At 46.5% G+C, this 12,939-nt stretch overlaps 1 protein-coding gene across 6 annotated transcripts in view; it reads left to right on the top strand.

Moving 5' to 3' along the window:
- The window catches only part of NAP1L4 (nucleosome assembly protein 1 like 4), a 45,166-nt gene that overhangs the window by 7,843 nt on the left and 24,384 nt on the right, over positions 1-12,939 (top strand). For 4 of the 6 annotated variants that reach the window (XM_025878978.2, XM_025878982.2, XM_073883331.1 and 1 more), the window contains exons 2-4: positions 328-466; positions 10,133-10,163; positions 11,068-11,126. In XM_025878978.2, the coding sequence (XP_025734763.1) occupies positions 10,150-10,163; positions 11,068-11,126 (73 nt within the window). In that variant the 5' untranslated portion in view covers positions 328-466; positions 10,133-10,149. Of the gene's footprint in view, positions 1-327; positions 467-5,929; positions 5,974-6,041; positions 8,372-10,132; positions 10,164-11,067; positions 11,127-12,939 lie in introns of those variants that run through there. The other 2 variants (XM_025878980.2, XM_025878981.2) reach the window with 2 other exon arrangements.

Genomic DNA, 12,939 nt, shown 5'->3' with positions numbered 1-12,939 from the left:
GGAAATGAAATGGAGAATCTCATGGACTCGCTTTCAGAAAAATAAGACTGAGACTGATTTCCCACAGATCCTTATTTACAGATCAGAACGTACTCTACAATTAGCACCTGCCAAGAATCTCTCCTGCTTATCTTTGAGCCAGTGGACTCACTGGGTGATATTTTTATTGGATTTTCCCCTTTTGTACTCTTCCCACAAAGTAGTTCTGTAGCTCACTCTGTGGCTCACTGCGGTTTGCGTGTCCCAAATCACAGCTTCTCTGCTATTCCCACAGAAACGCAAGGTCTGGTAACTCGACCTTGCCTCAGTTTACCTCTTTTCTTTTAGGTTGACATTACATGGTGTCAGGAGTGGGATCTGAAGGAGCCAGCCACTGAGGAGTGACGACCCCCAGAATCGAGCAAGGTACCCATATCTGAGCCCTTTGTGCTCTTCACTTCCGCGAGTCACCGTAACTTTCAGTTTGGTAAGTCTCTCCGTTATCTAGCTCTCCCTTCTTTTGGTTGAACCCTCAGACTTTATTCAAGATCTGTCAGTCTTCTTTTGTTCTTAATCTGATAATGGGATCCCAGTCATCTAAATGTTCTAAGGGTGTCCCCCTTTCAGGAACTCTGACCAGTTTTATTTTAAAAAATGATGGTCCTCCCTCGTGCCTGTTTTTGCCTGTGTGGATCAGTCTTACCAAGAAGGGTAGCTGAGGGCTCTGATGGCCGTAATGGGGAACCTTTAGCCTTTTGAGACTTCTCTTTCTCCCAGCTAAGTTAGAAAACCATGGCTACAAAATTAAACAGTCCAAGTAGGATAGTTATTTTTATTGGTATCTGGAGGTTTCTAAACGTGTTCAGGATTCTGAAATTGCCTCCTTACAAAATATTGTTTCCAAACTGACTGAAGCAAATAAACAACTAAAGATGGATAAAAATAAAGTGTCAGAGGCCTCTGTGTTGGTGCTAGCCAAGGTTCCCCCGTACCCTCGCTTCCCCACCTCCTTCCACACCCCTCCCCTTCCTCTGATCTTCCTTTCACTGAAACCTCATCAACTTTAACCCATTAAAACCTTTCCTTTCGGGGCGCCTGGGGGGCTCAGTCGGTGAAGCGTCTGCCTTCGGCTCAGGTCATGATCCTGGGGTCCTGGGATCGAGCCCCGCGTCGGGCTCCCTGCTCAGCGGGGAGCCTCCTTCTCCCTCTCCCACTCCCCCTGCTTGTGTTCCCTCTCTCGCTGTGTCTCTCTCTGTCAAATAAATAAAATCTTTTAAAAAAAAACCAAAAACTTTTCCTTTCAAAATTAGATCTTCTGAGGATGCTGCTAAACCACCCCAAAGTGCCTACACCCCATGGACAAAAGTTGAGCTTAGGGCTGTAATTAAGTACCTCCCCAAGGTAACTGAGGGTCCTTGTAGATGGGTGGAGGAATTTAATATTGTAACCCTGATTTACCAGCCTGTTCTCCGATCTCTGTCAGTTAGTCCACGTGGTTGTTGGAGAAGGTCAGGCCCAGCGCTGGATGAAAATAATCTCTAGGGTTTAAACTAGACCAGCCACCAGCCCTTTTGCATGACCACGCTGGCAGCATGGCCAAAAGACTGCATGAAGTCATCCCAAGGGCTTTCCCCAAGCCCGTGGACTAGAATAAGTTTCAGGCACTCACCCAAAAGCCTGCTGAATCTGTCTGTGACTGTTATATGACTGTCCATGAGTCTAAGCTGTTTTCAAGGAAAATTCCAGGCTTTCCATAGATGTTGAGTCCACCCCGGTGGGGTTTGATTCTATGGTTGTAAATGGGGCTTAACACAGTTAGTCAGAGTAACGTCTATGGAATGGGCATTGAGCCTCCCACAGATGGAGACCACAGAGCAGTTGTGTCCTATGGGACCATGCCATTATTGCAGACAGTATGCCCACTGGGAAAAGGCTCACTATAAATTGAAGTCCAAGTAGTTGCAACCCCTTAAGAGGCAATGGCCAAATCCACCCCTGTGATGGGACCCTGAGGGCACACGGGGACTATTCCCCAGCCTTGTGGGAGGGGAATTACTTAGGATGGGGAGACTACTCTCCACATCAGGGATGAATTTTCTCACCGTTTCACTCAACACAGGAACTGTTCTGTCAGTGCTCAACCCCAAATTGTCCCTTCTTTGGAGTAATACATATGTGCAGATAGAGGGGGTCTCTGATAAACTACAACATGTCCCTGTTTCTCAGCCCATATCCTTTTATCTGGGACCTTTGCATGACTACCAACCATTTCTCCTCAGCGATTTGGCTCACATGCATTTATCTAGGATGAGATTTCCCAGGGAAATACATTGCATTTTTTTTCTTTCCCAAAGGGAAAATACTCCTTGATTTCAAATCCAGTACTCAGGAACATTGAAGCCCATTTATTGCACTCTGCAGACCAAAGAAGACCAAACTTTGGACTCATCCCCACTATTAAACCTAGTACCCCCGTTCTTTGGACAAAATCCTCAACAGACTGAGGCAGAATTCATAGTGCCCCTCCTATTAATATCCAGATTGACCCCTCAGGACCTCTCCCAAGAATAAATCATTACCCTGTAAATAATAAGAGGACTTATGAGGACATAAGGCCTATCCTAGAAGACGATAAGGACTCTTATCCTTTGTAGTAGTCCTTGAAATATCCCTATTTTACCCATAAAAATTCCCATGCCCAAGGATGGAGATTGGTCCGGCACGTGAAGTCAGTAAACACTGTTAATTCCTCCACCCTGTTGTCTCTAATCCGTACACACTATTGGTATCCAGCCCTACTGGAGGTTTTTTGTTTTTTTTTTTTAACTGTAGTTAATTTATGCAGTGCAATTTTTTTAGTATTCCTTTTGATAGCAGTGTATATAAAAATATAATAGCCCTTTTGCCTTTACCTGGGAAGGATGAGAACACACACGGATAGTCATGCCTCAAGGCTTTACTGAGAGTTCTTTCTTCACACAGATTATAGCAGCTGACTTAAATAACATAGGCTTCTTTAGAGGTTTCATCTTACTACATTTATGTAGATGATTTCCTTCTTTGCTTGCCTTCAGAAAGGCTGCTCTCAAAAAGACCTTGTTCAACACAAGGTCTTAAACAAAAAAATTGCAATTTGTTCAAACCTCTGGTCCGAGATTTAGGACAATTTAATTGGGAACGGGGACTACTCCTAGATCCTGAAAGACTGCAAGGCATTTTAAACTTTCTGTACCTCAAAATCAAATGTGAATTACAGGGTTTTCTTGGGCTGGGTCACGGTTGGATTCCAAACCTCTTAATGGCTGAGCCCCTTTGTGCCATACAAAAGAACACCAAACTGGATCCCATTGTTCGGGATGACCAATATAACTTTTCCTTTAAGACTTTGAAGGAAGGTAGTAAGTCCACCTACCCTTAGACACCCAGATTATCAGCTACCCTTTTTCTGTTTTGTACATGAGAAGGAAGGGAATGCCTTCAGACTACTTATCCCAAAACTTGGGGCTGTCACAGACCCCTAGGTTATCCTGGCCGACAGTTAGGTCCACTGCCTGAGGATACATCCCCTGCCTTAGAGCTCTGCCTGCCACCACCTTTAGTGAAAGCTACTGAAGAGATGGGGGATCTTCCTCAACCGTCTTGATGCGTCAAGGCTTTTAGAGGCTCTCTTTGCGTCACGCCACGCCCAGTACTTTTCAGCAAGCTGTTTTCCTCCTGCCAAGTCCTCTTACTGACTCCCCCCCATCACTCTTGTTCACTGTAACAGTCTCAACCCTGCTACCTTCTTCCCTCTTCCACTGATGGAACTCCCCACGACTATCTGACTTTCGCAGATCAACTGTTAACCTCTTGTGAGGTCTTATAAGAAACCCTTCTGACACACACTGATCTTTCCTGGTGGACAGACTCATACCTGAACTGTGGAAGTGGTGAGTTCTTGCTGGGTATGTGATAACAGTTTGGAGGTTATTGAGGCTGGACCCTTACCTTTGGCTGCTTCAGCTCAAAGTAGCTGAAATAGATGCCCTCACTTGAATGTGCCTTTTAGCCAAAAGCAAGACCGCAAACATTGATACTGATTGCCAGTATGCCTTTGGAGTGGCCCATGACTTTGGAATGTTAGGGGAAACAGCAGAGCTTCTTCCCTTCCAGTGGAGGTGAAAGTAAGATGGCTTCTATGCCCCAAATTTGTTGGATGCCAGGATGCCACCAGCAGCTCTAACTGTTGCGAGTCTGATTCACCGGAAACCAAAGGAATCTACCTCGCCGATGCCCTTGTAAGAAATGCTGCCCTTAGGAGATCCATTGACCAAACCTCTGTCATGGCCCAGAAGACTCCTCCCCCGGCGAGGACCTACGGGGCTAACCAGGGAAGGGCAGCAGCTGGCCTGTGCAAGAGAAGAGAGTTGGAAATCAGAAGGCTGTTGGGACCACAAAGAATAGGGACTCTGCTTTGGACCCAGTAATAAGCTGGTCCTTCCAGAAAATCTAAAGCTTTCCTTATTGACCACTATGCCTGAATTAAACCATTGGTCCCCTGAGAAATGATAATGTTTATGGATCAGTGTTGGTGGAAAATAGAAGGCTACAAAAATTGCTGTCCTGCTTGTTCACCTGAGCTGAGCTGGCCCCAGTGGCTGGCATTTACCCAGTGGACCGTTTGAGGCCTGGCCGATGAATTTCAGACATTTGCCTCATCTCACAGATAGAAAGATGTTCTAGTGATAATTTGCATCTTTTCACATTGGACTGGAGCATTTCCATGTAGAAAGGTTACTGCCTCTTCCTTAGCTGAAGTCCTTTGAGCAAAGGCTTTTCCCACGTGGGGAGTACCGTGGTAACCAGGGGACCCACTTCACTGGAAGTGAGTCCTTGGACGAGTGAGTGTGTGCCATCTGACCAGTTCTGCAGCATTTCCACTCTTTATCCTCAGACTTCAGGAGTGGGCCAGTGTTCAAAGAGAATTATAAAGAACTAATTTACTAAATTAGTTGAAACCCTCCAATACCTTGGTCAAAAAGTACTGCGACTGGTTCTTTTAAATCTTTAATCTACTCCATTCAGTATTCATAAACTCTCACCTTTTGAAATAATTACAGGGAAGCTAATGCATTTGGCTCCTGCTTCCTTTGACCCACAACTGAAAAACTGGTACATACTTGAGTATTGCAAGGGTCTAATTAAATCCATTGAGAATAATCACGCTGTGGTAGGGTAGAGCAGTCTTTCCACAGCGAGCTCCCAAGAGAGAAAAGACGTCAGACATCACACTTTACAGCCAGGAGAGTTAATCTGCTGGAAGAGACATCTCCATAAAGTTTCACTCTAGCCTTGTTGAAAGGGCACCTACACTGAGGAACCCTGGTGCCATCAGGTTCCCGGAGACAGACTCCTGGATTCATGTGTGCCGTCTAAAAAGGTCCCAAAACCTGAGAGGACCTGCCCCCCAACTGGTAGCGTAAAGCTAGAAATTTTCAAGGACTGAAATACATGACATTGGAAGTAGACAGCCTTCCCAAGATACTGGGGCCAGGCCTGTAGAACCTCCCCCTTCACGGAATTTGGTGTTGCTCAACAGCTGAGTCATGCTGTCTAAAGTTGTAATTGTCCCTTTGCTGGCCTCCTTGCCACTCCTTGGTTTGCCGGTAACGCACTCCTTTGTTCCCACTCTACAAACACTTTTTGATTCCACCAGCCCTGCTCATTGTTGGATTTGCACTGGAGTTAACGCTAAAGCCCCAACTGGTGGCCTGGCCATTATCCTTGGAAGGATGGCAGAAGCTTTCTAGCAGAGAGAACAGGGCTTTCCTCTGGTGCCTTTGAAGCCGTACATAGTCTCCCTTCTGGGAAATTGGCACCAGACATGAAAGCCTTCCGTTGGGTGCTCCTCACCCATAAAGGAACACCCTCACTCGAGTCTGTGTACCTCCCCAAGACCTTTCTCTGTGTTTCACAGACAGTGACAGGACCGGCAGAAGTCGAGGCTGCCTCCCGGTAAGCACTTGTGACTCCAGGGGTGCCGGACTCCGGATCACGAGGACACTCCCCACTGGGATCTACGAGACCATGGGGTCTCCTCCACAGCTGTGTCTCCGTGACAGGGTGCTGGGAGGGGGGAGCGATGCGCTTCCTTTCAGTGGTGCCTCGTGGGGAACTGCTCAGAAGTCTAGCAAATGCTGGGAACTTAGTTCAACATAACCTTCTCCCTGGATGATCCCCAGATTTCTATTGGAATCTCACCCACAACCACCAGACTCATTTGTTAATATTGAATATTGAATATATTGAAATTGAAGACGTTCCTATAACCACTTCCATGATGCTAAAAGCACCAGTTACTGCGTGTTGTGTGTGAATGACTGTTTTTGTCTTTTTTATTAACGTATAATGTATTATGTGTTTCAGGGTAAATGACTATTTTTGATCATGGGGTCCTCTCTTTCATTCCAGGGAAAAAAATCTGGGCAAAGGGGTCTACCTAGCGTCCTCTCTTTAGAAAACACTAGTTATTTCTTTCTATGTGGCAGAAACATACACTCCACGTTCCCCCTGGAGAGGATGCTGTGAAGTTGTTGCCCTCATTCCTGCTGCTGAAACCAGGAAAACCCTTCCACCTACTGCCCGTGTCCAATCTGGGGTTTTCTCCTACTGTCCTAAAATAGCACATGGTAACAGGGATGGATAGCACTTTGGGTGGATGTCCACGAATACCCCTGTAGTAGACAGGGATTTGCCTGAGCCTTGTTCCCTTCTTGGGTTGGGTCGCAGAACTCGTAAAGGTAACTCGGAATCTGTGGTTGTGGTACAACCTTTACTGCTCCTGTTAGAGCTTTTGAATATCAACAAGTCCAGCTAGACAGTCGCAGTAGTAGTCTTCAAAACCGCAGTCCTGCGCCTTCGCCCTACACAGCAGGGAGGGGAAGAATGCTGTTTTTATGTTAACAAATTGGGGGAAATAATGCAAGAATGAAAAATAACGAAAGGTAATATCAAACTGTGATCTGAAATAAGCCAGGCCCCCCAGGACCTGGGACTTTTTCAGCTTATTAAATATGGGCAGCTGGGGAAACTGGTCGAGGAGGTTTTCCAGCCAGTAGCCGTTAATTGGACTTTTGGCCCTGGGTATGATCCTCCCAGACATAGGTACAAACTAGAGTTCTTTTCCGCTCCAGGAATTCTCAACTGGGAGACACATGACTGAGATTCCCCATTTCTTGACTGTTGTTCAAGTGAGGCGTGATACCCTCTTGCTGTTTCCCTCCTATGAGGGACAGACATCTGAGGATGTCCCTGCAGTTAGTTCTGAGGGGCACCATCCACTCACAGCTACGGACATCTCTGACTAAACCAGACAGGCAGGCAGATTGGTTGATCAACGTGGCCTTCTGTGAAAGATGTGGATCAGAGGGGGAAATCTGAGGATTTGAATCTAAAATGGAACTGAAGGCTACGTAAAGTGGAGAATCTCACGCATGCGCCATCAAAACAGCGGACTTGAGGACTGTCGGGCCGATTTCCCATGAACGCTTGATTGACAGAAGATGGAAGCTGTTGCCAGCCAGTGAGTGTCCACCTAGAACCTCTTCCCACCTTTGAGCTGTTGAACTTGCCGTGTGGCTCCTAACTGGATCTTCCCCTCTCATACTCTGCCAGAAAAGCACCCCGCCCTGAACCTTCAGCACACTCACCTGCAGCTCCTGAATTACACTTCCTGTGCTCTTCCCAAGTCACCTCTGTTTCCGGTCATCAAGCTTGCCTCGGTCTGTCTCCTTTCTCGTAGGTTCACAGAAACCCAAGTCCACACAGCAGGCGGATGACCCTGGGTCAAGCGTTTTGCCTTGACCAGCCTTCGTGTCCTCTCCCATACGCCGGGGACATTGCCTCCTTGGCAGAGTTGGTGTTGGGTGGAAGATGTGGGAGAGTGCCTGTCACACGGAGCCCTTGCTAGTCAAGAAGGTGTTAGACTCAGGTGTGTGGCTTGATTGGGTGTTATCGATGAGGGGGGAAAACCGGAGCCTGTCCACTGAACTGGCCGTGACGGTGGCTTCTGAAGAGCAGGCTCTTGCCAGCAGCTAGGGTGCATGTGGCCGATGTGAGGTGCTATCCGATGTGTCTGTCACACGGTGCAGGCACATTAGAGTTGGTGTCACGGCGAAACAGGTATCCGTCCATACTCTGTAACCCGGAAGCCCTGCTGTGGCAATCCTCCTCTTGCTGTGTGAGTATGGAATTGGGGGCTGGGCCAGCACACAAATGAAGATGTTCGCGTGGACACCAGCAAAGGTGTGCTGTCGGGAAAGCCGTCAGGACTCCAGAGCTGGTGACTGGGATGTACGGACGTCAGCTCTTAGGCTGTTGCCATCAGATGTTATTGTGAAGTCTTACCTGCCTTGTAAGTCTCATCGAGTGTGGGGGAGAGCGGAAGGGAAGCGTGGGAATACTGCGGCTGTGGGGAGCTGGGAGTCAGTGTTGGGGTAGATGGCTAGAAAGGCTCGGGGTTCAGGTTTCTGTGTGGAGGGACTTGGGACTCAGCAGCAGGTGATGGGGACCATTGATGAATTTCTAGAGCCCTCACTGACCGGGCGTGCGAGGTGGAGGGTGGCCACAGCCACTGGAGCATTTGTTACCTTGTTTCTCTCCTCCTGGGCTTCATCTGCAAAAACAGAATCACCAAAGAAAAACGCAGTTGAGCTAAATACAAAACAATTGCAGATTATAAATACCAGTTGGATCTATTTTTCTTAAATATAAAGGTTTTTGTTGTTTTGTTTCACCCTGAAGCACTGTGATGGAGGGGTTTGAGCTTTGCTCAGATTCCTAAGAATAAAACATTGACAAGTTGTTGGCCTGGGATAGCTCTCGAGAAGAGGCTGTGGTGTGTGTTTACGACGTCTGAGATGCAGGAGCATCACCACCTCTCTTCAGCTATGCATTGAGTCACGGTTTTGAAATTTCACTAATATCAAGTTCTTTTTAAGGAGTAAATGTCCTAGAACCTAGCTTTAATGTTTATAGGTAGAAAATGACCTAATTTGGAGATAATCTTTTGTTGTATGTGTCTTGTAAAAGTGGGGTTGTACTGAGTGTGTCACATCATGTTTTTACACAAGCGTTACCATCTTCAGTGTATTGGTAATAGAACATACAAAACCAGTAACATTTAAAAATCCTCCTGGGGCGTCTGGGTGGTTCAGTTGGTTAAGCATTTGACTCTTGGTCTCAGCTTAGGTCTTGATCTTGGGGTCATGAGTTCAAGCCCTGCCTTGAGCTCCATGCTGAGTGTGGAGCCTACTTAAAAGAAAATACTAGGGGCATCTGCCTTTGGCTCATGTCATGATTTCAGGGTCCTGGGATCGAGTCCCACATCGGGCTCCTTGCTCAGCAGGGAGCCTGCTTCTCCCTCTGCCTGCCACTCCCCCTGCTTGTGCTCTCTCAGTCTCTCTCTGTCAAATAAGTAAATCTTAAAATAAACAAATATAAAAATAATAAAATAAAAATCTTTCTGTGACTTAGAGTGTGAAATACAGTGTAAGCAATAGTAAATGCTTTGAATAGTTCTAAAATAATTGGCCTAGGGGCGCCTGGGTGGCTCAGTCGTTAAGCGTCTGCCTTTGGCTCAGGTCATGATCCCAGGGTCCTGGGATGGAGCCCCGCATCAGACTCCCTGCTCCGCGGGAAGCCTGCTTCTCCCTCTCCCGCTCCCCCTGCTTGTGTTCCCTCTCTCGCTGTCTTCCTCTGTCAAATAAGTAAATAAATAATTGCCTTAGTAGCATAGACATATGTCCCTATTGCTGAAGCTTATTAGAGAAAGAAGGCAAATTAGAATTGATTAATCTTACTCTCAACTCTGGTCGTTTTAGCACCAAAAAGAGGTTTTGGGTTTGTTTGTTTTTTTTTAATGAGTAAAATGTGCATTCACTAAAATGTATAGATCCTAAGTGTAAGATTTGATGAATTTGACAAATATAGGTATCCAAGAAACCAGCAGGCGCGTTCAAGATCTAAAACATTTCCATCACCCCAGAAAGTTCCCTCTTGTTCCTCCTGGTAGACCCTCATCCCCCATAGATAGCCACTGACTGCTACAAGCACCCTAGAAAGTTCTTTGTGAATGTTTAGCAATGTTAATTGTTACAACTCTCTTAATTTGTAGGAGATCAAAACATTCAGATGGCAGATAACAGGTAAGCCAAAATGGACTTTGTTTATTGGGATTTAAGTTTTAGTTGATTAGCATGAGCCAGGCCACTGGTCAGTGACTATTCATTAGCAGCTCTGGTTGGCAGGCTCCTCCCTCCGCTGCTGTGTTTGAGCCCATGAGGAGATGGCTTCACACATGGCAAGTGTCTCAAATATCGATACTGAAAAACCTCTCGTGGGAAGTGATCATGTTGCTCTCCAGGTCTTAATACCTCCCAGGTGAAGTCCTGTGATTGACTTGACACTATCCTCACCTTGTGTAGCTTCCGGTGGTCAAGTGAACGATTTTGTTTTGTGGCTCGTCCTGAAAGTTATGTTTGATGTTGTGTAGTGTTTGACGTGGTTTAATTTTGGTGAGGGAAGCCATGTCCAGGCATCTTTGAAAACCGATATACCTGTTTTTGTGAAGTTTAATCGTTTGTAGAGACTGTGTGGTGAGCTTACAGAGCCACAGTGGGCCTTGTGTCTTAAATACTTGGTAAGGTGGCACTTCCTTGATCCCTTTAGCAGCCGGCCAAAGTGTAGCATGCATGTTGGTTGGCTAGTGGGTTCAGTTTTAGGGTGGGGAGCAGATTTTGGGGGGGAAAGAAACTGTAGAAATGAAAACTAAGAAGCTTTGGCCAGGGTTGGAAATTAGAACTGTGGGACATGGCAGGGGGTGGGGTTCTGTTAAGTGGTAGGTGGTGTTTTTTTGTATTTGTTTTTTGTTGTTGTTTTTTTTTTAAATAACAGGAACGTATCTCGTAGATACACCCATGTGTCCATAGTTCTGTCCAAATATGAAGTCGTTGTAGAGCTGCCTCTTAATATGTTACACAAGAAAAATGCCCTGTGCTCTTTGTCTTTAGAACCTCTTGATAGTAATACTTATTTAACATACTGTCTTAGTTTTTCAGATGGTGTTCCTTCAGATGCCTTGGAGGCTGCTAAAAATGCAAGTAACACAGGTCAGTTCACCACCCGTGGGGAAGATAAGCGTGGGAGAGTTTGCATGCAGAGCAGAGCATCTTCCACTCTTGAGCCATTTCTTGCGATAATACAAGTCATACAAGTGAAGGATTACTGTGCTTCAGAGGTTTGGGGAAGTTAAGAGGCATTCAAGTGGAAATTGGTACTTGGTCTAAAGACTTTGATGATAGTCTTTCCAGAAGTAGGATGACTAGCACAGTGCGCCCCCTTGTGCGGGCTGCCACTCAGTACACCACTCAGTACGCCGTGGCGCAGCCAGCGACCGGTCTTGGTCTGTGTCCTTCTTCCCTGATGCTTATGGAGCAAACCCCAGACTCCGTAGCATTTTGTCCATCAGTTCATAGATGTATTATTTTTTCCTCCATTTTTAAATTTATATATCTATACTTTTTTCCCCTTAAACTGTTTGAAAGCAAGTTGTGGGTATCCTGACTCTTTTCTCCTAAACAGTTTTGTGTAAATTTCCTAAAGACTAGGATGAATTCTCCTAACCCTGGTGCCGTGACCACAACCAAGAAATGCGGCGTTGACATGGCACTTAGCCAGTATGTAGTCGTGTTGCTGTTTCCTTGCTGTTCTCAGCTGCTCTTTTTAGCCGTAGCCCACGTCCAGGTCCAGGTCCAGGACCAGCCAGGGGTGTTGTCCCGAATCTAGTTCTGTCTCCTTTCTTCTAGAGCCGTCCTCGCACCTTTTTATTCTTCGCTGTAATGACACATCGGCAGGCTGCTCCCTGGCTGTCTTGTAGAATAAGCAGGCCATGCTCTGGATTGGTCAGGTTGTTTCCTTCCCATGAGATTCAGACTGCCACATGGGTGACCTGCTGCAGGGGGAGCACGCTGGGGCCATGGCCGGGGATCCTGAGATTGAGGACTCGGTGAAGGTCATGTCTGGCAGCCTTCCCCGTTGTGAGGGTCCCTTCAGTAAGTGACCTGTTGGTCATCCTGTGGACACCCTGTTCCCCATGGGTCATGATAACGATCCTTGCAGAATCAGGTATGACATCGGTGTTTGCACAAGGGCGTTTTTCTAAGTTTGGCAGTCTTCTGCGTATTACATCTGTTAGAGATGGCCTTTTCCTCCCTGCTTTCCCCGCCCCCACTGCAGGGTTCCTGCACTTTCCTAGATTGTTACTCCTTCAGTGTTTTGTCAGGCACCATCAGTACTTTTTGGTGTGCAAATTGTCCCAAGTGGCCAGTGCCGGTCTCTTCAGGCTGGCTTCTGTGACCTTTTGCTATGTCCCCATGAGCTTTGAGCACTTTGTAGCTTTGTGATGCTAAGCTACATTTTTTCTTGAACTTTTCTTGCTCTGGACCTGGAGTCTACCATCTCTGCAAGGGGCCGTGTTCCTTTCAGTAGGGGGAGATGTTTAAAAACCAGAATATAGAAGCTAGCTGTCATTGTTTCTAGGCCTTCCGGTGGCCAGAGCTAGAGGAGATGTGTGTCTGTGTATGGTGTAGTATTTATACGTTTTGTATACATACACAGTTGTACGTAGGTGTGAGTGTATAGATAAATACACACAGTGCTTCATGTTAGTGGTTGTTTATAATTAAAATGTTAAAATTGAGTTGTCTACTTGATAACCTTTGCTTGCCCCTGTGACTTCCGTACAAAAAGGTGGACAGAGCTCCAGGTACCTTTGGAGTCAGGTGAGGGTGCCAAATTAGGGTTTCTGGCCAGTGGGAGCGAGCCGGCGTCACTTTAGCAAACACAGAGTCTATGCCGTGGGCAGGTGTTCTGTTGGGCCACTCCCTGGTTATAGTTGAGTGAAAGACCTTCCTTCCCCTTCAG

The sequence above is a fragment of the Callorhinus ursinus genome, unplaced genomic scaffold (assembly GCF_003265705.2).
Source record: "Callorhinus ursinus isolate GAN/ISIS: 27379988/994484 unplaced genomic scaffold, GSC_fseal_2.0 scaffold51, whole genome shotgun sequence".
Lineage (NCBI taxonomy): Eukaryota > Metazoa > Chordata > Mammalia > Carnivora > Otariidae > Callorhinus > Callorhinus ursinus.
Note: the sequence above shows the minus strand (reverse complement) of the source record. Positions and strands in the feature narration are given on the sequence as shown.